We start from the raw sequence: 23,664 nt of genomic DNA on the forward strand, positions 1-23,664 counted from the left end.
ATCCAGGTTCAATCAAGTGCCTACTGATTTCCACTGGCTGCTGCTAGATTAAGCAAAACTAGACCGACTCTGCTGCCCAGCCCTGGGCAAGCTGCCTGGCCTCTGTGAACCCAGGACAGCTATCTGCAGAGACGACAGAGACCCTGGGTTTGCTCTCTAGCATAGCAAAAGAGAAGACAGTACGTAGGTAGGTAGGTAGGTAGGTAGGTCGTACTTGGAAAGCCACAGGGAGCTGTCAACAGCTCTCTGGGGTGCAGCCCTGAAATCTGTGTGACCACACAGGACATTGGCCATTTTACCACACTGAATATTGTCAGGCTTGGTACCTACCCTGCCTTACCTCTGTGGGTCACATGACTATGGCCACTTGTGTCCTCCCTCAGGCCCAGCACATAGGACATATTTACACAGGGCAGCATCTGTGCTACTTAAAAGGGCCCATCGTCCGAGAAGGGGCACGGTAGAGGCTAGAAGAGCCACCCAGTTTCACAGAAAAGCAGCAGTGGGCAAAGCCATACTGCAGTGGGGCTGCTCTGCTCTGGACTTGCTCGTCACCTTACTGAAACAGGGCAGCCAACCTCTCGTCACTTGTGAACGTGGGTCTGGCATGGCAACAGTCATTTTCAAGTGCAAACTTCAAGCTAGGTCAGACTGCCTGATAGGCCTGTGGCACTGGCCAGCCATGCCCAGAAGGAAGGCGGACGTCAGAGGAAGCCAGGAAATGAGTAGCCAGGTACTGCCCAGGTACCTCTGCTCTCAGCAGAGGAGAGAGCATAAGCTGGCAGCCAGGGCTGTCATGGTTCCTCCCTCCCTCTGAACCTTATATCCCATGGGGGTCAAATAACAGAGCTAAGACCCCTGGCACAGCTGGAGTGGTAGTGCACACCTTTTAGACCAACACTTGGAGGAGGCGCAGGCAGATGGATTTCTGTATTAATTCAAGGCCAGCCTGGTCTACAGAGTAAATTCCAGGCTATTCAGGGCTATACAATGAGATCTTATCTCAAAAAACTAAAACAAAACCCTATTCAGATCCTACTTGGATATCCAGGAAACCACATCAACTCAACCTCGTCCGCCCCAAGTTCTCTCTGCCATCGTCATCTCCCATCGCCGGCTGTTAGCATCTTGTAATTTCTGTGGGCCAAAGTGCCTGCGTCAGCTCTAGCCAGGAAAAGACTGCCCAAATGAATGGGTGTTGCATAAAACTCAAATGTGTCCCTAAGTACCACATGGCCAGTCACCATTCTGGGCTCCCAGAGCAGGCAAATCTTTCTAGAAGCTCACCAGGGCTCCCAGCAAATGAAAGCTGTTTTCTGCTTCAGAAATGAACTTTCTCCATAGCCCCACAACCTCACATACTCTCAAAGTCCCAGGGGAGAGGACAATGGACTGGCAGCCTAGCTACACACCATGCAGATTACTGAGGGCTGTGGCTACAAGCGAATGGGAGATACATCAGACGGAGTGGATCTTGGTGGGGACAGACCTTCACTTCTTCACAGTGATTCTTATCTGTGCAAGTTTCACCAAACCCCCTTATCCTCTCTAGTTACAGACGGTGCCACTGCGGCACAGAGCAGAGAGCCATGACCTGAAATCTTGTGAGGTAAGGGCCTGCATGGACTACTAAACCAATCTTGGCCCTCCTAATCAGAGGCCTGTCCAGAGGGGTACTCCATGGTCATTACTGCCTTGGGGACCCTGGCCCTCCAGCACACTCAGCAGGTCTGCCTTGTTTTTCTGACCAGTGTCCACAGGGGCGGAGCTGGCTGGTGCCCTATGCCCCAAGCCAGAGAAAACTCTGAGCTCTGCAGAACAGCAAGAGCACAACAGAGGAGAGAGGCTTGGCAGGCTTGCTCTCTCTTCCTAGAGATGAGACAATTATGCTTTGAACCAGAAGAGATGGGGGTGGGGGGCTCCCATTAGCACTGCCTGGAAGCCCTAATTTTTTCATCTGTAACTCAGCATTACCGCTTCTAGGGGCGGGCAGGAGCTGAGCTCTCTAATTCTGTAATAACAATGCTTTGCGCTTACAGAACCCTCTCTTCTCCAGGAATCTCTGTACCCTACGGTGGTTAATTAAGAGGCCACTTGCCCTGCCAGGACGCTTGACTGTCTGCATCACGGAGAGAACCCAGTCCCCTGAGTGGATGAAGAGCAGTTCCAGCATAAGGCCAGGCCAGGCTAGGCATGGCTCTGGTCCATTGCCCCTTCCTGTCATCGGGAAAAATGCTTGAGTCAGCAGAGAAACGGTGGCTGTAGGCCATTACTCCAGGGCTGACAGGATGAAGGTGTGGTTTCACACCTCTGTTTGTCCATCTGTAAAGTGGGTTAATGCCTGTACCTGAGTCCATAGAATAATCAATGGAGACCTCAGGAGGAGACCCAAGTGTTAAGGACTGGCCCAAGGGCTGCTCAAGTCTGCCTGGTGGATCAGGAAGACAGAGGACCGGGATGGGATGTCAAGCAAACGGGGAAGCCCCTACAGAAAGGAGCTGCTAGTCGGAAGGTCCTGGGGTTCAATGGACCAACAAAACTTCCCACAAAGTGAGTGTACAAACCAGAGGTAGGGGGGAGGTACGCTATTTTCCAACAGCCAGCCAAGCCAACCATTCTGGGGTAAGGGTGTCTCCGGGGACAAAACAGACCCCGCCCCACTCCTGGCCATCCGGGTAGAGACCCGACAGCACAATAGGGCAGCCCTCCTAGGGAGTTTTCTGGGGAACAGTAGAGACCTTCCCACCCTTCATTCGGCGCAGCTGACCTGGCCATGGGCTTCTAAGGAGTGACAGAGCCCTCTTCTCCGTAGGCCTGACCACTCTGGTAGGAGATAGGGAAAAAGCACGGACCCCACCGGGCCCACTAGTCCCAGAGGCTCTCAAGAGGCTCCCAAACACCCCCTGCCCAACCCAGCCGTGCCGGGGTGCTCCCCGCGGGGCCAGTACGCCCCCCCCCCCGTCCTAGTCCGCTGTCCTGGAAGAGGCTGGAAAAGCCGGGTCTGAGAAGCCGGCTCTGGGGCAGCGCCCCCACCCTGACCCCCACCTCGGCCTGAAAAGAACCTCCGGCGACCCCCGATGGCCCAGGCCTGCGGTAGGGGGCGCGGGGTTCTCAGGCGGTCAGCACTCACCGGCACGGTCATCTTGGCCGCCGCCCCCCCGGAGCCCTGCAGCAGCGGCGCGGGCTAGCTCGGGCTCGGTGGGCCCGCGCCGCTCACAGCCCCCGGCGCGGGGTCCCGGCGTTCTCCGCTGTCCTGCCGGCTGCTTTCCGCCGCCACCGGACAGTCCGGCCGCTCCCCCCGCGCCGCGCATGCGCTGCCCGCACCGCCCCTCCCCCTCCCGCCTGCTCCGCCGCGGGCCGCGTTAAAGGCAAGGACCCGGGACCCCGGGATTTTTTCTGTCGGCACAACTGGTCGAGGAGGCTGGGTTCCCACACCTTGCACGTCCTTCCAAAGGCTACCTCCAGACTTATTATTAGACAATCCCATCCGGTCCGCCCACCCGGTTCTGGAATCCAGAACCCCCACCCCCTCACATCACGTCCCTCAGTGCGGGTCCCAAGGCTCCTACAACCCTACTTTGGGAGCAGTTTAGACTGGCTGAAGGCGATCTTAGATCAGCCTAGCACTACACCAGAATTCCTCTGCCCTCCGAGCCCAGCTGAGAATGAGCTTAGGTCTCCGCCAAAGCCCACTCCATCCCCCCAGGGAGCCCCAGACCCCCAGGAAGCAGCCTGATTAACACTGGATCCCCCTGAAAATAAAATCTAGAGTGGCTTTTAGGGAGGGACCCATAATGGGCCCTCCTGCCCAAGGCTGGAAGACAAGCAGGCCTTCAGGTCTTCCTTTCTTCCATGTTAATCACCCCTAATTTCTTCAGCTGTTTCACACTTGGTATGATGCCCAAACATGCACCTGCAAGCAGTGGGCACACGGTCTTCCGACTGCCACGCCCTCGCTTCTTTCACCTTCCCTCTCAGTACACTGAGGCTCTGAGCTCCATCAGCTACCAAGGGCATAAGACCCAGGGGTCTGTCCTGCTGCCCAACCACATATAACCTGTCACTGCTCCATGGGACCTCTTCCTGGGTAAGGCCAGACCCAGGGTAATTAATGGCTGCCACGGCCTGAGAAGGAGAGTGCAAACCTACATCAAGTGGGAGATGGATTCTATGGCTTTGCTTTGTCTAGGAGCCTACTGCTTTCCTAAGGGAACCTGTTCCGAAAAGCTGATTGGCAGCAGCCTTCCCTCCTGAGAGGACCTCGAGAGGGCGAGAGCTTCAGCTAGCTAGTATATAGTACTTGGGGACAAGGCTGCTGTGACCCGAAGCTGCTGCCTCCTCCTCCTCCTCCTCCTCTTCCTCCTCTTCCCCCTCCTCCTCCTCCTTCTCCTCCTTCTCTACCACCACCCCCACCACCACCTTCCTTTCCTCCTCCTCCATTTTTTCCTCCTCTTCTTCCTACTCCCCCCTCCTTTTCCCCGTCCTCCTCGCCTGGTTTATTTTATTTTGCGTGTGTGAGTGTTTGTGCATCCATGTGTGCATACCATGTACCTGCCTGCTGCCCTCAGCGGTCAGAAGACAGCATGGGATCCCCTGGAACTGGAGTTATGGAAATTATCAGCAGCCATGTGGGTACTGGAAACCAAACCTGGCTCTTCTGCGAGAGCAGAGGATGCGCTCCGTCCCAGGGACAAGCTTTTTTTTTTTTTTTTTTTTTTTTTTTGTCTTCCAGATGTACAGTGGTTGGAGGGCCGGGTGACTGGAGATGGAGTGAGGGTGGGTCTCTAACTTCCTCAGAGGCTCAGGGGTGGCCTCTGATCCCCCAACTTTTTTCTCCTGAGGTCTTGGGGGCAACCTTAGTCCCCTCAACCCTCTGGTAGATTCTGAGAAGGAACTCAACAATGAGGGAAGATATTTGAGAAAGAGGGACATCAGGACAGCCACCAGAGCCAGGTCTTGATTCCAGGACTGATGAGGGGGTCTTCGATACTTTGAACAGGGTTGCCCCTGTACCTCTTGAATACATGTTCTCAAGGTATTGCTAGGAGAGGGCAGACAAGGCCACAACAACCAGAGGGGTGCCTGGGCCGACAGCTGCCATCTCCTCAAAGGGCATTCTGTGTGTGTCTGGCACATGGCCCTACCCGTGCCCACCCGCCCGCGCCCAGCTGGCACCCGGGATTCTGAGCTGAGAACAGCAGTTCAGCCTGGCGCCTGGGCTCTAGGCCACACGCGCCGGAGGTCCCGGAGCCCCGCCCCTCCAAGTCAGGCTCCTCCTCCCTTTTCATTTCCTCTGGCTGGGAAAAGCGCAGGACTTTAGCTTCTGTTTATTCTAGGTGTCCAGGCTAGAAGACGATGAGTGAGCAGTAGGTAAAATATGCCTTCCACACTCTGGGTACAGAGAAATGGGGTCTCAGAGGATAGTGCATGTGGGGTCTGGCTTTGGAAGCCAGCTAGTCCTCCAGCGTGTCGCGCACAAACAGGGAAAAGGCAGATCCCTGGTAGATCTTTGCTTCTGGCAGAGATCAGGGATTTGGGTATAGGGTGTGAAGCAACTAGAGGAGGCTCCCTCGGGGATCTGACTATCCTGTATCCCTAGAGGCCGGAGCTGCTCTTCCCTCGCTAAGCCTTGCAGACAAATTATTCCACAATGACTCACCGAGTTCTTCAGAGACTAGCCTGTGGGGATGTCCAGACCAGAAGCAGCTGGGCTGCCTGACGAAGGCGCCATACTAGAGGGTCCTTGAGAGCTGCCCAGGACCCTCAGTGGAGGGCACTCCCTCTGGACCACAGGGAGGATGTAACATACCCAGCTGTCCAGACTTGTGTTCCCTGGACCTTGCCACATCACTAGGGGACTGAGGGCCCGGGGAGGTAGCTTCTTTCTCCCGCTACTTTCCTTAGTCAGGAACCTCCGTGATCCAAAGAAGCCTCTGGTCCAAGAGAATGCATTGAGTCTTGCCATTGAGTCTTTTCAAATGCAGTGTGACAATTTTACTTTAGCATGGTACCTTTGTCACCATTAGTGAACCTGTATTGCATATTATAATTAACCAGTGTCCACACTTTAATCAGATCTTATTTTGCCCCAATGTCTTTTTCTGTTTTAGAGCCCTATCCAGCACCTCGCATCAGACTTACTTGTCATGTTTTGTAAGTCCTCCAAGCTGGGACAAGTCCCCCCTCCCCCTTTTTTGGACATTTCTTGTTTTGATAACCTTGACATTTTTGAGGTGTATCGGGTCAGGGAGTTTGTAGACACCCCCACCCCCACCCCCTGCTTCCTGCTTCCGTATTCACGTGACATTTTTCTCATGGTTACTTTGGGGTCATAGTTTTGATGAGGAGACCACAGAGGTAAAATGCCATTTTTATTACATCATATCAGGGCACATGCCGTCAGCATGGCTCACTGCTGTTGATAATGGGCTCTGATCTCCTGACCGAGGCCGTGCTCCACCACGGTGTTTGCGGTCTTTGGAAGGAAGCCAGCGTGCCCTGGCCCACTGAGGAGTGTCCAGTTGTGCTCCACCTCCTTTAGAGCCTCTTATTTAAATCACTTGGAATTTACTTTCCATGTGAGAGAGTTTGCCTCTTCTCTTATATACCTCTGTCACTTATCATCATGTGGGCCCATGAATGTTGCTAGAGACAAGGTCTCCCGAGTCCTGGGCTGGCCCTGAAACTGCAATGTAGCCAGTGATGACCTTGAACTTCTGATCTTCCTGCTGCTACCTCCCATACCTCCCAAGGGCTGGGATTACAGGTTGCTGGAGACTCCGGTTCTCTGGAAGAACAGCAAGTGCTTTTAACCACCGCATCTTTCCTGTTCCTATTTTCTAATTTTTCTTTCCTTTTCTTTTCTTTTCTTTTCTTTTCTTTTCTTTTCTTTTCTTTTCTTTTCTTTTCTTTTCTTTTCTTTTCTTTTCTTTCCTTTTCTTTTCTTTTCTTTTCTTTTCTTTCTTTCTTTCTTTCTTTCTTTCTTTCTTTCTTTCTTTTTTTTTTTTTTTTTGAGTTTTTCCAGACAGGGTTTCTCTGGGACTATCCTGGAACTCACTTTGTAGACTAGGCTGGTCTCGAACTCAGAAATCAGCCTGCCTCTGCCTCCCGAGTGCTGGGATTAAAGGCGTGCGCCACCACGCCCAGCTTATTTTCTAATTTTTCTTGGGTTCATTTATTATTTATGCTGGGCTTTTTTTCTTTGGGGCAGTAAACACTTTTTAAATTATGGCAAAATATGAATAACTAGTTATCTTCATCAGTGTTTTGTGGTTCCATTGAACTCATCTCAGTAATTCAAGAAATTCCTCCCATGTCAGAATCCTTAGTCACGCACACAAAGTGCCTTTTCCCTTCTTAGGTAATAGATTCTAGAGATTAGACTGAGAGTGAACTCCAGGGTCATATTCAGCTGAGCACAGGGACTTAGGCTTTGCCCTTGCTGTTCTTGGAGACAAAGGCCAATCTTCACTCAGTGTGTCACCCATGCACCCCTCAGAAAACCTGTCCCAGACACATGTCATTCCCTGACTAAGAGACAGATGACTCACTCCTAAGCAGCCCCAGTGGCAGGCACAGGGCAACCCTTTCTCCCTCACTAGGCAGCATGCCTGAACTCCTACCCTGGTTTGGCGAGTGTAAAAGTCCTTTGCTTAATTTGAGTATCGTCTTTCCCTTCTAATGGAAATAAAGGGCTGTAATGGGTAACCTGACAAGAGACCCGACATGACTTCCCGTTGAACAGTCTTCTGACACCCAGATTCCAGGAATTATTACATTTAAGAAATTCCCACAAGTTGTCAAGAAGCCATAGGTTATGAACATTGAAACTTTAGCACCTGCATGTTCAATAATGGGTATCGGTTAAACAGGGTGTGGCTGTTTACTGCTCTAACTGGCAATGGGAACTTGGGGCCTAAAAGGAGGTAGATTAAAGTCTCAAGCAACAGCCAACTTTATTGAGAGCATCAGACCATCTATATTACTGAGGGCTAAGAAGAGTCACCCAACCTTTAATCCCAGCACTCGGGAGGCAGAGGCAGGTGGACTTCTGAGTTCGAGGCCAGCCTGGTCTACAGAGTGAGTTCCAGGACAGCCAGGGCTGCACAGAGAAATACTGTCTCGAAAAACAAAAAACAAACAAACAAACAAAAAACAAAAACAAAAAAGAAGAGTCACCCAAGAGAGTAGAGTGTAAAATCCGGAAGAACAAGCCACAAGTGACAAAAACATGTTTTTTTTTTTTTTCCATAGAGGAATCTTAATAACAACAGTCGAAGTAAATTCACTCCTGTCCCCTACACCTGGGAAGAACACAAAAACGCATTCCAAGAAAACCCCATGCTGTGAAGGAGCAGAGACCACAGGACTCTTGTCTTGTACTTGGAGTTTTCTCACAGGGTCTCAGAAACCTCACACAGCTTCGTGGACCATGTTCCAACAATGGGAACACCGAACCTCGGAATCTGAGCACAGAGCAGCATGGCAGGAAACTATGCAGACAGCTTTCTGTAACAGGAGAAAAAGGAAATGAGTTCTCCTGCTTGCACAAAGTTGACATTTGCATCTTGCATTTGTGCGGGGTGGGGGGTGGGGTGGGGTGGGGGGTAGAGGAGGAGCAAGAAGAGACCAACTGTGGTTATGGTGGGGGTGGGCAGTGGGTACCATGCTAGCCCAGAAAGGGAGTCTCTTCTGGCTTTTCTCAATGTTCACTGACAAGTTCACTTTATTTTCGAGACAAGGTTTCTCTGTGTAGCCCTGGCTGTCCTGGAACTTGTTCTGTAGACCAGGCTGGCCTCAAACTCAGAAATCTGCCTGCCTCTGCCTCCCAAGTGTTGGGATTAAAGGCGTGCGTCACCACTGCCCTGCTTTTTTTTTGGGGTGGGGGCAGCATATGCTCTTAACCACCGCGTCTCTCCTGCTCCTGTGTTCTAATCTCTCTTGGGCTCATTTATTATCTATGCTGCTTTTTTTTTTATTCAGTAAATACTTTTAAAAAATTATGGCAAAATAAAAACAATCCAAAGCTAGCCATTTTCATCAGTGCTAAGCATACAATTCAGTGGTATTAAACACATTCCAAATCTCTGTGGGACCCTGAAAGCTGGAGAGATGGCTTAGTCAGTGTGTGCTGTGCAAGCATGAGGATCCGAGTTCAAATCCCCACACCTCCTCCAGGCAGCTCACAACCTTACAGCTTCAGAGAATCCAGTATCTCTGCAGGCACCTGCACTCACACGCATGGTGCTCGTAGGCACACGGGCGCACGCGCACACACATACACACACACACACACACACACACACACACATACACAGAGGCACTCACACATACACATCTAAAAATAATAAAAATAAAACTTTTAAAAATTACACTTAAAAGCTGCGCATGCCTTTAATCCCAGCACTCGGGAGGCAGAGGCAGGCAGATTTCTGAGTTCGAGGCCAGCCTGGTCTACAGAGTGAGTTCCAGGACAGCCAGGGCTACACAGAGAAACCCTGTCTCGAAAAACCATAAAAACAAACAAACAAACAAACAAACAAACAAAAAACCCAAACACACACACACACACACACACACTACACTTAAAAATACAATGCTAAGTGAAACAAGCAAAGCACAACAAAAGATGGTATATGATGTCACCTAAACAGTGTATGATGTCATCACTTACACAGGGAGCTGAGAATGAGAATAGACAAAGCCAAAAGGACAGAAAGTGCAGAGGTCATTGCCAGGAGCTAAAGAGAGGAGGTCGTTCCTGTTTAATGAGCTCAGAGCTTCTATTCAGGATGATGAAAATATCTGGAATTGGCCAATGGTGGTTGTCTCACAATGTGGTTTGTGTGTGTGTGTGTGTGTGTGTGTGTGTGTGTGTGTGTGTGTGTGTGTGTGGTTTATGTTTGAACACATAATTCACACCCTCTGAAAGGGCAGAATTGTGCTCTTCACTGCTGAGCACGTGTGTGCCTGGTTCCCAAGAAGGTCAGATGACGGTGTCAGATCCCCTGGCACTAGAGTTACAGAAGGCTGTGAACTGCCTTCTGGGCTTTGGAAATTGAACCACTGAGCCAACTCTCCAGCCCAAGTGTAAGTTGGGTTGTTTTTTTTTAAATGCAGTTTATTATTTTTATTATTTTTGTGCATTGACATTTTGCCTGCATGAGTTTCTGTGCACATCATCTGTGCCTAGTGCCCATGCTTCTGACCCCATGGAACTGGTGTTACAGAAGCTTGGGAGCCACTGTGTGGGTGCTGAGACTCAAGCCTATGTCCACTGGAAGAGCAGCCAGTGCTCTTGACCACTGAGGCATCTCTCTAGCCCCACACCTGAGAAAGCAGAGGATGGTTTCAATCCCTGAGTTATGGGCCCCCAAGTGTAACTTTCTTGTGTTTTTTAAGACAGGGTTTCTCTGTGTAACAGCCCTGGCTGTCCTGGAACTCTTTCTGTAGACCAGGCTGGCCTCAAACTCACAGAGATCTGCCTGCCTCTGACACCCTAGTGCTGGGATGAAAGGGGTGCGCTACCACACCTGGCTTCCAAGTGTAACTTTCTAAGGACAATTTCTTTTTTCTCTTCTTTTCTTTTCCTCTTTCTTTTCTTTTTATTTTTTTCTCTTTTCTTCCATTTCTTTCCTTTTCTCTTTCTTTCTTTCTTTCTTTCTTTTTCTTTTTTTTTTTTTTTTTTTTTTTTTTTTTTTTTTTTGTGACTGGGTCAGGTCTTACTACATAACTCTGGCTGCCTGGGAATTTGATATGTATACCAGGCTGGCCTTAAACTCTCAGAGATCCATCTGCTGTTGCAGGATATTTGATCACTCTGTGAACCCTGAGATTGTGTTATTACTAAAAAAAACAAACAAACAAACAAAAAAAAAACCTGTTTCTAGTGTGGTGTGGCTCACCCTTAGCACGCACCACTAATCCCTCTGGCTGGAATACAGACACACCCTTAGTACTCACCTTTAATCCCAAACAATGAAGGCAAAGTTAGTTTGTAGAAGGACGCAGCCTAATCTGAAAGCAATGTCTAACTGAGAGGCAGACAGTTGGGTTGGTCTATTGCTATGTATGGTAACGCTAAATTCTATAGCCAAAGGTCTATCTAGGCTTATGAGTGACTTCCCACTTTTGTGTACAAACCTTGCTCCTTGATTTAAAACTATTGGTTAAATAAAATTGGTTACGGCCAATTACTGGAGGGATTAGAGGTATGCAGGTTAGGAATGGCTTGGCTGGAAGAGGAGGGAGGATAAAGGAAGAGGGAGGAGGAAGCTGCCATGAGGGGAGAGGAGCCAGGAGCACATGGCCAGGAGAAACTGCAAGTATCTGGGGTACACTGCTAGGGGGGTAGCCAGGCCTGCAGTTAGAAGAGTAGATTAGGGGTGGCCCCCAGTAATTGTCAAAGCCAAATAAAATAACCCCAGTGTGAGTCTCACTTATTTGTAAGCTAGTCGGGTGTTTCTATTACAATAGACAAAGTGACAAATCAGAGAAAGAATTGATAGAATAGGATATACCCAACTCTCAGGAGAAGAAAGATGGAGAGAAGGAGGCAGTTCCACCAGGAGAGTTTTATAGAGACAGGTTGAAGAGAGAAGCCAGAGAATGGGAAGGAGCCAGGAGAGAGATTAGAACAGCTTGCCAGAGTTAGTTTGAGGTCAAGCTGAAGTGGACGTTTCTGGATAGGTCAGGGGATACAGACTCACATGGTGTTTTGCTGAGGCGAGACACGTGGGAGGACACGTGATGTCTGGAGAGTATTGACAGCGGCAGTGTGCTTGCGTAGCCTGCGTCACGACGCTTCATTGGCCTCGTGTCTTCATCTTCGATGATCTTTACTTTGTTGAGAGAGGCATGGCAGAGACCTTTTTTCTGTCGCCTCGGCCGGTCCTGGTCGCTGCCTTGGACTTGTGCCATTTCTGCAGCAGAAGACTGCCGCTGCTGCTGATTCGTGTTTGGTTTCCTGACAAAGATTGGAAGTGCTTCGAGAAACTACTTCTAAACAGGCCCACACCCCTTTGTCCTATTACCTTCTTTTCTCTCCTACTTTTGGATGTTGGTCGAGAAGGGTGGTGTCAAGGCATTTAAAAACCCTTATTAAAAATAGGTTTTAAGGGGGCTGGTGAGATGGCTCAGTGGGTAAGAGCACCCAACTGCTCTTCCGAAGGTCCAGAGTTCAAATCCCAGCAACCACATGGTGGCTCACAACCATCTGTAACAAGATCTGACTCCCTCTTCTGGTGTGTCTGAAGACAGCTACAGTGTACTTACATATAATAATAAATAAAAAAATCTTAAAAAAAAAAAAAAAAGAAGGTTCAGAGGCAGTACAAAATGGAAAATACCTGTTCTTCCAGCCCTGCCTCTTCATCTTTAAAAAAAAAAAAAAATAGGTTTTAAAAAATTCAAGCCGGGGCTGGTGAGATGGCTCAGTGGGTAAGAGCACCCGACTGCTCTTCCAAAGGTCTGGAGTTCGAATCCCAGCACCCACATGGTGGCTCACAACCATCCATAACGAGATCTGACTCCCTCTTCTGGAGTGTCTGATGATAGCTACAGTGTACTTACATATAATAAATGAATAAATCTTTAAAAAAAATCCAAGCCTACCACAAGCAGAACAATTCAAGAGAGACAGACAGAGAGAGAGAGAGAGACAGAGAGAGAGAGAGAGAGATGCTAGGTTGAATCAATTATCAGGGAGAGGAGGTTGAGCCAGACCAGCTGAGTTGAACCAGCCAGCCAGAGATCAGAAAGAACAAGAAAGAGTGAGCTTATTCAACAGAGGCTGAAAACATTCTAGGCCTAGATTAAATTGTACAGAGGTTAGAAGCTTCCAGGGCTAGACCTAGGTCAGCAGACAGAGTCATTAAGCCTTGGAGACAACAATTATTACAGAATAAAAGTTACTTTTATACTCGGCCTCTGCTTTAAAACAGTTTATTTTTGAGACAGGGTCTCATGTAGCCCAGGCTGGCCTCAGATTTTTCTATGTAGCTGAGGATGGCCTTAAATTCCTAATCCTTCCATCTCCTGAGTGCTGCTGGGATTACAGCAGAGGTGCATCATCACAACCAGCTGATTTTGAACAAGTTTTGAGAGAAATGAAACTACTGATTTCTAAGAACTGCAAGCTGCCCTGGGAAGAGCCCATCGATCCTCTGGGACCTAGCCTAAGGGTCTTCTCCCCCGGCCCCCCACCGGGCTAACACTGATAAAAAGACAGGGGATGTAACTGAGCCATGAAACCTGGACTCAACATGTCAACCCTCTTCACTCCTAAGGAGATGGGAGAAGCACGTTCACTGAGCAGACCCCCAGAGCACTGTCTGCTGGCCTCCTACCCTTCTACAATGTCTGCAAATGCTGGGTGACCACGGCCACCTCCAGGAACAGCTCTCACCTTCGGTGACCGTGACAAGTAGGAATTTCATTCTTCACTGGAAACAGTCGCCAGGGCATTGCCTCTCTGAACTCAGAAATGGAGCCAAGGAGCTGAATAGTATACATTCTCTAAATAATTAAAGGGCCCCCAAGCAGCAGCTGCCACATTGGGGTCACTGGTCCTCCCCAAGCCACAGTGTCATGTTGTCAGTGAGGGCAGATCACCCGGCACCTCCTTCAGAGGCTCTGTGATCCTGTCCAAGGCCAAGGGTCTTCCCTAGGAAGGGGGTAGGGTACTGGGAAAGTTTTGATCCTCCCAAGTAATGAGACTGCTTTGTGAAAACAGGAAGGAACTTGATGTAGAGAGCAAGGTCTGTATTTTGGCAAGAACCAGTGGTGCTTGTCAGCCTTGACCTCCACTATCAGGGCAGGATGGGGTGGGGCTGGCCTGGGTTTTGGTCTCTCTGTGAACTCCTGCATGGCATCTTACTTTCAAAGGCTATTTTCTTCCCTTCTGTCAGACGAGTTTTTCATAAATCACCCAGGTCTGTCACCAGTGCATGGGGCTCCATCCTTGATGTGCTCTGTGATAATAAGGGACACGGTGGCCCAGGTCAGTGTCTGCTTTACTCTGAACCACTAGGACACGGTGAGTATGGCTGGCACGACAGCAGGAAATACTATCAGAATCGTATTTGACTCAGTTTCTCTGTTTATGCTGCCCTGTGGCCCCCATGAACTTTCCACTTCTTGTGTTCTTTTTTTTTTTTTTTAAAGATTTATTTATTTATTATATGTAAAATTGGTTTGCTGTAGCTGTCTTCAGACACACCAGAACAGAGCATCAGGTCTCATTACGGATGATTGTGAGCCATCATGTGGTGGCTAGGATTTGAATTCATGACCTTCAGAAGAGCAGTTGGCGCTCCTTCTTGTGTTCTGGAAGGATGCCCTGTGTTTACTGATGGGCTAACTGAAGGGAGGTTAATGAGGACCAGAGGCATCCCTGGGTGACCTCTAGCAGCTTCTTCAAATAACACTCAAAGTTTAACCAAGGGGATGTCCAGGAAAGATCCTAGAAAGCTACACGTTTCCCAGGGTGCTGGTTCTAGAGGGCATCCTGCATCTCTGGGGTGGCGACTGGCTTTATTAATGTGGGGTCTAGAGACGAGGCGATAGATCCTGATGAAGGAACCAGAGATGCCCGTGCTTTCCGCTTGGCCTGCTGGAAGTGGCAGGGGTTTCCTGAGTAGGCAGCCTTGCAATAGGAGCTTCGGGAGTGTAAGAATTTGGGGGTCCTCCCTGGGCAGAAAGTCAGTTTAGGTAGTGGCTTTCCTCCCAGAGGCCAGTGGCCTGAGTGTGTTTGCTTAGGAAAGCTGAACCTTATAGGAAAGGCTGGGTCAAGTCTGGCTCTGCCTGTCCTGGGGTGTGATCTGGGCAACGGGCCACACACCCAAGCTGGTAAAGAACCCCACGCTGGTCAAAAGACGCAGACCTGAGCTGGTGCAGCAGAAGTTTCTGGAACTCCAAGCCGGACAGTCTAGCCTGCTGCTGGGGTGGCCTTTATCTTCCTAGATCATTGCAGGGCTTACCCAAGTCGCTGGATGTACGCTCGGAGGCAGGCAGACAGGTTTTTTTGTTTTTGTTTTTTGTATTAGAGGGTTGACATACACAGTGAGGGTCATGTATGCTGAGAGAGAGGGGGGGGTCGGGGTAGGGGGTGGGGTGGGGCCCTTCTCTGAAAGAACTGGGCATTCTATTCAAAGCCTTGAAAATACATCCCTTCCCTGACTAAATACCACCCTGTAAAAGCCACCTAGAAATAACTAGGTGGGCAGATAAGGAGCTGACAAGACAGTTCCATACAACATTATTAAAAATAAAACATGTAGCCGGGCGTGGTGGCACATGCCTTTAATCCCAGCACTCGGGAGGCAGAGGCAGGTGGATTTCTGAGTTCGAGGCCAGCCTGGTCTACAAAGTGAGTTCCAGGACAGCCAGGGCTACACAGAGAAACCCTGTCTAGAAAAAAACAAAAACAACAACAAAAAAAAACAAAACAAAAAAACACAAAAAAAAACCCCACAACAACAACAACAACAAAAACATGTTACCTAAATGGTTAAGACTAGAAGATCAATAAAATAAATTACCATATGTAGTCCTTAAAAATGGAGTTTTCATCAGAGATTTGAGGCCAGCCTGGGCTCTACTATATAGTGAGACCTTGTCTCAAAACCTGAGAGTTAGAGATGTGGCTCCGGGTACAATGCTTGCTTAGCATACCTGGTGGATCCCCAGCTCCACATAAAAACAAGAATGTTGGGCGGGCATGGTTCCACATGCCTTTAGTCCCAGCACTTGGGAGGCAGAGGCAGGCAGACCTCTGAGAGTTCAAGACCAGCCTGGTCTACAGAGTGAGTTTCAGGACAGCCAGGGCTGTTACATAGAGAAACCGTCTTGAAAAAACAAAAATAAAAATAAAAAACCACCGGCGCAGACCTTTAATCCCAGCACTTGGGAGGCAGAGGCAGGCAGATTTCTGAGTTTGAGACCAGCCTGGTCTACAAAGTGAGTTCCAGGACAGCCAGGGCTATATAGAGAAACCCTGTCTCGGAAAAAATAAATAAATAAATAAATAAATAAATAAATAAATAAATAACCAAGACTGTCAAAATGGCATGTGTTGGTACAGTCTGACAGAATTCCTTAGTGACAGCAATGGCTCCCACACAGACACAGAGTACATGTGACCACCAGGCGTTTTCAGTCTCTGGCTTCAAAAGTGCTTTTAAGGAATTGCAAACTTCCATTTGTGTGTGTGTGTGTTGGGGGTGGGGGGTCTGTGGTGTGTATGTTGGGAACTGAACCCAGAGCCGTCCTTACAAATAAAAGCTAGGCCAATGCTGTACCATGGAGATATACCACCAATGATGCATTTTTTAATCTTAAATTTTTAATGTATGTGAGTACACCATCATTGTCTTCAGACACAATACAGATGGTTGTGAGCTACGGTGTGGGTGCTAGGAATTGAACTCAGGACCTTTGGAAGAGCAGTCAGTGCTCTTAATCACTGAGCTATCTCTCCTGCCACCTAATCTTAAATTTTTAAAATAAGGGCTGGGCAGTGGTGTCGCTCACCTTTAATCCCAGCACTTGGGAGGCAGAGGCAGGCAGATTTCTGAGTTTGAGGCCGGTCTGGTCTATGGAGTGAGTTCCAGAACAGCCAGGGCTATACAGAGAAACCCTGTCTTGAAAAACAACAACAAGAAAACCAAATACAACAACAACAACAACAAAACTGAAACTCAAAATAAAATAAATAAAAAATGTAAATAGCCACATGTGATTGGTGCTGCCTGTATTATGTCAAGTAAGGACAGCAGACCCCAATTATATTAAAAGATATGGAAAACACTGGAAAAAAATGTCCTAAAGTCTATAGGCTTTTTGTTGTTACAAGATAATGTGAGATTTATATTCTTTAATTTTTGTTTTCAGTCTCTCTTGGGCACGGGAGGGGTTGCTGGGGATTCAATCTAGAACTTCAAGAACACTAAGTATGTGTCTTAACAGACTCCACCCCCAGACCCTTGTCTTCAAAGTTTCAATGAAGAGATTCCTCCTATAATCAGAATAGCAAAGCAATAGGGTAAACGTCACCTTGGGCATCAGGAGGAGAAATGGCAGGCAACCTCAGGCTGGTCCTACACCAGTCAGGAGTGGAACCCATGGACTGCTCATTTGATAGGGGTGGTCGGCATCTGGTGGTTGGGTCACTCTCCAAATGCAGGGCAACGTAGCAGACAGACTCCGCACTCAGCTTAGCTGGGGCACACACGTTGGTCTTACCAACTGTTGCCACCCTGGCAGCAGAGTGTTGTTTCTTCGTCAGCTGTGCTGGTTGGGAGTGTCAGTTTTGCTGCTCATATCACTTGCCTGCTTCCCGGCCCTGACTTTAGCCGCTTCTTTAGGGTCCTGAGAACTAAGGAGGTTTCCGCTTAGCTCTCTGCTGGACCTCCAAGGATTTAGGAAAGGGCCAGATCATCTTGAGGATAAGTCTCAGCGGAGGTAGGAGGGACCAGGGATGGCTGGTTCAACTCACTGTGGTTTTGCTGATGTGGTAGGAGTTTAAGAACATGGATTATTTAGAATGGTAAGGGTAAAAGGAGATGTCATTTTCTCAAATACATTTCTCTTCTGGTTGCACATACGCTCACTTCCAAGATGGGCTGAATGGCCGGGATACACATGTAGTCTCATCTGAGGAGCTGAGGAAAGATGACTGGAACCCAATATCCAGGGTTAGCATGAGCAGCCTACTTAGGACCCTGTCTCTCAAACAAAAACCAAAAATCAGAAACCCAAACCACAAAACCAAACTCTACCTAGAGATTATTCAGTGCACCCCTTCATAGATGCAGAAATAGGGTCAAAAGAGGCAGAGGGCTTGTCAGTCGAACTAAGTTTAAATTTAGGTATGTTTACATATCACAGAGTCCCCTGGAAGGATGTAATATTTAAGGAATGAGTTAGACAAAACTGAGGTGTATGTGGGTTTTCTCCAAACTAACCAGTTCTCCCCGACACCAACCGGATATCCAACCATCTGATTCAATTCTGACCCTAACCACCCACACGATAAGGGCTTGGTCCCACAAGTCGGTCCCAAATGCCAACCACAAATGAGATGTCAAGGCTATGCATTTTCTGCCCAGCGCCTGTAAATCTGGGGGTTCCCATGACCCCTTTCCCTATTGTTTGATCATTTTCTAGAACTTGTAAGCTCAGGAAACTTCTCACTACAATAGAGTTTATTATATAGAATGCAAATAAAGAGGCAATCAAACAAAGGAGGTAAGGGCTTGGTAGGTCATCAGCACATGAGTCTCTCCCCAAACACCTAGGAGTTCACGCTCTCTTGGCATGTGGATGGTCACCAACTTCTAGAACCTTGTTAACGGGTTTTAATGTTCTTCTCGTTACTCGTTAGGACTGGGCAGATCACTGGTGACTACACTTGATCTAAGGGGAGGCGCTTTCTCTTGTCTGGAGATCAAAGAAGGGTTCAAAGTTCCAATTTTCCAATCACATGGGCCCTTCATTAACATACAGAAGAGGGCAAATTCCAAGGTTTTTCAGGAACTCTTGTTATAGGAAAGTAGTAACCCAATCCTGTTGTGTTGTTTTGTTTTGTTTTGTTATGCCACTTAGGGATATTCTTTGCTGTCTGTCTGTGTGTGTTCATAAACACCACTGGCTTTGAAAAGACTAACCAAGCCCCTCCCGCGGCCCCGTTGTTTACAGCTGGCTCTGTCACTGGGCAGACCGTATTGATTTAAGAAGAATGAAGACTGAAGTGTGGATACTATGCCCCTCCTTAGAATTGGGAACAAAACACCCATGGAAGGAGTTACAGAGACAAAGTTTGGAGCTGAGATGAAAGGATGGACAATGTAGAGACTGCCATATCCAGGGATCCACCCCATAATCAGCATCCAAACGCTGACACCATTGCATACCCTAGCAAGATTTTATCGAAAGGACCCAGATGTAGCTATCTCTTGTGAGACTATGCCGGGGCCTAGCAAACACAGAAGTGGATGCTCACAGCCAGCTAATGGATGGATCACAGGGCTACCAATGGAGGAGCTAGAGAAAGAACCCAAGGAGCTAAAGGGATCTGCAACCCTATAGGTGGAACAACATTATGAACTAACCAGTACCCCGGAGCTCTTGACTCTAGCTGCATATGTATCAAAAGATGGCCTAGTCGGCCATCACTGGAAAGAGAGGCCCATTGCAAACACAAACTTTGTATGCCCCAGTACAGGGGAACGCCAGGGCCAAAAAGGGGGAGTGGGTGGGTAGGGGAGTGGGGGTGGGTGGGTATGGGGGACTTTTGGTATAGCATTGGAAATGTAAATGAGCTAAATACCTAATAAAAAATGGAAGAAAAAAAAAAAAGGGTGGAAGGGCTGTATCTCACCCCGTGAATTTCACATTCAGAAATCCCATGATGATGTTAACTTTTAACTGCAGAAAAAAAAAAAAAAAAAAGGGGTCGTCTGAGATGACACCTTCAGACACCCAGAATTTTAAGATGCCTTCTAATGAGGCATGATGATACATCTGTAATCCTAGTATTTGGTAGGTAGATGCCAAAGGACCAGGAGTCCAAAGTCACCCTTGACTACACAGTCAGAGAGGTCCAGGCCTGCTAGGAGTTACAGGGAACTGTACCTCAAGCTGCTAGAGTGCTAGCCTAGCACGCACGCAGCCCTGGGTGGGACGAGCATGCCCCACATAAGCTGGTGGCACGTAATTATAATTCCAGCATATGGGAGGTGGAGGCAGGGGTCAGAAGTTCAAAGTCACCCCAGCTACGAAGCAAGTTCAAGGCTGGCCTAGGCTACAGGAGATCCTGTCTCAAACAGAAAACAATAAAACCCAAACAAAAGTAGAAGAGAACACAAAGCATCTTCCTTTGGCCGGTCCGTTTCTCAGGGCAACTGTGTTCAGTGGAGGAGGGGGCACAGCTTCTCGCCCTCCTATATAGGACTGGGACAAAGGACAGTGACATTCCTGTCCCCTTAGTCAGTTCTGCCATACCTCCCATTGAGAGAGGGCACCCATGGAAGCCTCAGGTCATACTGGTGGCCTAGGGGCCTGGGGACAGCTTAGGATACCTGGTAGGGTTTGCATACAGACCATTCCATACATAACTTCTGCTAGAAAAAAAAAAATTAGACAGACTGTGATTCGTGTTGGCATCTGCAAATTTGAAACTCATTTATCCAGGTCAGGAACCATTTATTTTGCATCTAACAAGCCGGGGCCTGCTACAGCATCTTTCTAACATATGGGCTGTTCATGACCCATCTCTGTACATCTGTCACGGCTGTCAGCAAGGGGAGGCCAACTCGGCAGGATTCACACCACTGACTAGCACACATTCTAACACAGCTGTTCTGGGAAGGGGCACTTGGACTGGCCCAGTCTCTGCAGCATCCTCAGCCAGCCCTAAACCTGCCTGTGTGCGCGTGCGTGTGCGCTCTCGCGCTCTAGTGTGCACTCACGTGCTCTAGTGTGTGCTTGCGTGCTCTAGTGTGCACTCACGTTGTAGGGAGGCTAGAGGCTGACATGTAACATCTTCTTCCCCAGTTTCTTCCCACCTTAGTTTTGGAGACAGCCTCACTGAACTTGCCAACTTAAAAACAGCCTAGCCACTGGGCTCCAGAAACTGCCTGGCCCTCCCTCCCTCCCTGTCTGTCTGTCATACTTCAGATCCAGATATGAGCTGTCTTACCTGGCTTTTATGTTAGTGCTGGGATCCAAATTCAGGTCCTTTTGGTTACCCATTGAGCTGTCTCCCTAGCCCCTCAGGTCTGCTTCTGAAATTTTAAAAATTTATTTTAATTTTATGTGTATGAGTGTTTTATCTGCACGCTATGCCTGTGTACCACATGCATGGCTGGTGCCTGCATAAGATCCATTAGAGTTACAGACAATTGTTAGCCTGTATGTGGGTGCTGGGATTTGGATCTGGGGCTTCTGATCAGCAGCAAGGGCAGATAAGCCATCTCCTTAGCCCCTCAAATCTGCCTTCTAAAGTGTGAGTGCGTGTGCGCGCGCGTGTTCTTTTAGGTTTTAAAGACGTGGTTTCTCTATATAGCCCCTGGCTGTCCTGGAACTTGCCATGTAGACCAGACTGGCCTCAAACTCAGGGAGAGCCACCTGCCTCTGCCTTCTCAATACTGCCACTACATCTAGCTACCTTTTTTGTGTGCTTTTGTTTTTTCAAGACAAGGGTTTCTCTATGTAGCCCTGGCTGTCCTGGAATACTGCACTGTCAACCGCAATGGCCCCAGACTTAGAGATCTGTCTGTCTCTGCCTCCTGGGTGTGCTAGGATTAAAGGTGAAAGGTGTGCACAGCCACTGACTGGCTCCTAGCTATATAACTTTTTTTTTTTTTTTAACTTTTATGCCAGGCAGTGGTGGCGCATGCCTTTAATCCTAGCACTCGAGAGGCAGAGGTAGGGGGATTTCTGAGTTTGAGGCCAGCCTGGTCTACAAAGTGAGTTCCAGGACAGCCAGGGCTACACAGAGAAACCCTGTCTCGAAAAACTAAAGAAAAAAAAAAAAAAAAAAGAGGTGAAATTAACAGAACAGAAAACTATTTGATAATGGGGATCAAAGTTCCTTGTTATGTGACATCCTCACAATGATGAACATGAACACGTGTGTTTTCAACCATCATCACTGGGACCTCCTTAGGTCTCTTCTTTCCTGCTCTGTGCAAGGCCCCTGTGTCCTGTGTACTGAGGTACATACATGAGGCCCCCTCACTCTACTGAATCACTGGTCATTGCTTCTTTCACCACAGCACATCCTTTGGCTGAGGCCTGGGTAGCAGAGTTTAGAAAAGAAAATTTAAAGACACTCACTGTGGTGCATTTCTACTTTCAGTCGAGGTACCTGAACTCTCTCCCGTCCTCTTTCCCCCTGTCTCCAGCTCTCTTTTCAGTTTCCTGAGTGCTAAGATCACAGGCATATGCCTCCACACCCAATTCTGTCCTTTTTCCTAAAAGCAGGAGATGAGAGTCTCTGTGAAATGTATCCTTCCTATATGAGAAGCAGCCGTTTTTAATCATCAGTATAGACCAAGTCTGGACAAACCCTTAACCCTCCATCACTCTCCACCCAACTCTACCTAGCCCAGGCCCCTCTGCCTTGACACACGGTCATAATTTAATTTTGCTCCAATTCAGTACTTAAGCACTTTCTTGGGAAGTCACATTTTAAGGCATTTTTTCCCCATTTATTTGTATTTGTGCATGATGCATGTGTCATATAACATGCGTGGATGTGTCTTGTCGGTAAACAACTCGTAGAAATCAGTTCTCTCCTTCTATCATGTGGACTCCTGGGGATCGAACTCAGGTCATCAGGTTTGCTGGTAAATGCCTTTACACACCGGGGCATCTTGCACATTTCTTGTGAGGACTTCCATATTCATGTAACTATAGCATCTAGAACTTGAACGTACTTCCTCCTTTGCCCTCCTTTAAATCTAGTCTACTTTAGTTTCACAGGTTTAGTGGCAGACCCTGAAGGTAGAGAAGAAAGCTCACAATCTCCAGGTTTTTATGATTATCAGTAATTCTGGCTTCTCGCGCCAGTGCTGGTGCTTGTCTGGGATTAGAAACCCAAAAGAGGGCTGGAGAGATGGCTCAGCGGGTAAGAGCACTGACTGCTCTTCCAAAGGTCCTGAGTTCAATTCCCAGCAACCACATGGTGGCTCACACCCAACCGTAACGAGATCTGGTGCCCTCTTCTGGAGTGTCTGAAGACAGCTACAGTGTACTTACATATAATAAATAAATAAATCTTTAAAAAACAAACAAACAAAAAAAAGGAACCCAAAAGAGTCACATATCACCTGGTGGTGGTGGTGCACGCCTTTAATCCCAGCACTCGGGAGGCAGAGGGAGGCAGAGGCAGGCGGATTTCTGAGTTCGAGGCCAGCCTGGTCTACAGAGTGAGTTCCAGGACAGCCAGGGCTACACAGAGAAACCCTGTCTCGAGGGGAAAAAAAAAAAAGAGTCACATATCAAAGGCAGTTCTGCTCAAGACTTAGGCATTGCTCAAGTGTTCTTCCTTAATCTTGGCCTTCTTAGGAGGGGCCAGGTACATTAACTGCAGGAACTCAGTTCCTGGAGGGAGGGTCTCACTCAATACAACATATAAGGTGGGCAGAGTCAGTACTCATGCCTGACAAGTTTTTGAATCGGAGGACTCTAAAGCAGGATGCAGTGGCACTAAGATACTCTCCTTAGCGTCCCAGTCTCACCCTCCTGACTCCTGAGAGCCAGGCAACATCCGGAAGCTCCTACCCTTAGCATAGTGGAGTTGGAATGAGAGCAAACCTGGCTACCAGTTAGCCCAGGCAAGACTCAGGAATCACAGCAACACACCTCCTTAGCAGTCTCAGATGCTGGCCCGGCTGGGGCGGCCTCAGGGAAGTGACTCCTACAGTCTTGCCGTTGCAGTGTCAGCTGCCAGTCCCCTTCACCCCAGACATGCCTATATTCAGAGCTTCCTTGGCCCTGTGACACTAGTCCTTTCCCAGTAGGAATTCCCCAGCACCCACAAACAACATGGCTGCAGGAGCTGTATGAACTGAGAGGCTGTTCAGTGTGCTGGGAAGCCATGTGATGGATATGCGCCCTGGTCAGTTTCCTGGTGACTTCAGGCAAATTTCCTCCTGTGGA

General features: G+C 48.5%; 1 protein-coding gene and 2 long non-coding RNA genes across 4 annotated transcripts in view; 1 reads left to right on the forward strand and 2 right to left on the reverse strand.

The window, feature by feature from the left end:
* Positions 1-3,291, reverse strand: part of Bcar1 (breast cancer anti-estrogen resistance 1) — a 33,376-nt gene extending 30,085 nt beyond the window's left edge. The window contains exon 1 of the mRNA NM_009954.3: positions 3,131-3,291. Coding sequence (NP_034084.2) covers positions 3,131-3,142 — 12 coding nt within the window. The 5' untranslated portion in view covers positions 3,143-3,291. The remainder of the gene's footprint in view (positions 1-3,130) is intronic.
* Gm51589 lies at positions 1,088-8,341 on the forward strand. The gene is made up of 3 exons (XR_003947596.1): positions 1,088-1,609; positions 2,057-2,550; positions 8,254-8,341. It is a non-coding gene; the product is annotated as a predicted gene, 51589 (long non-coding RNA).
* Gm39252 lies at positions 7,939-14,153 on the reverse strand. Of its 2 annotated transcripts, XR_879199.3 has the most exons (3): positions 13,406-14,153; positions 11,709-11,965; positions 7,939-8,508 (listed from the first exon to the last, which is right to left on the reverse strand). It is a non-coding gene; the product is annotated as a predicted gene, 39252 (long non-coding RNA). The 2 variants fall into 2 exon arrangements; XR_003947595.1 differs by lacking the exon at positions 13,406-14,153 and having other exon boundaries at positions 11,709-12,212.
* Positions 14,154-23,664: the final 9,511 nt, after the last annotated feature.

The sequence above is a fragment of the Mus musculus genome, chromosome 8, assembly GCF_000001635.26.
Source record: "Mus musculus strain C57BL/6J chromosome 8, GRCm38.p6 C57BL/6J".
Lineage (NCBI taxonomy): Eukaryota > Metazoa > Chordata > Mammalia > Rodentia > Muridae > Mus > Mus musculus.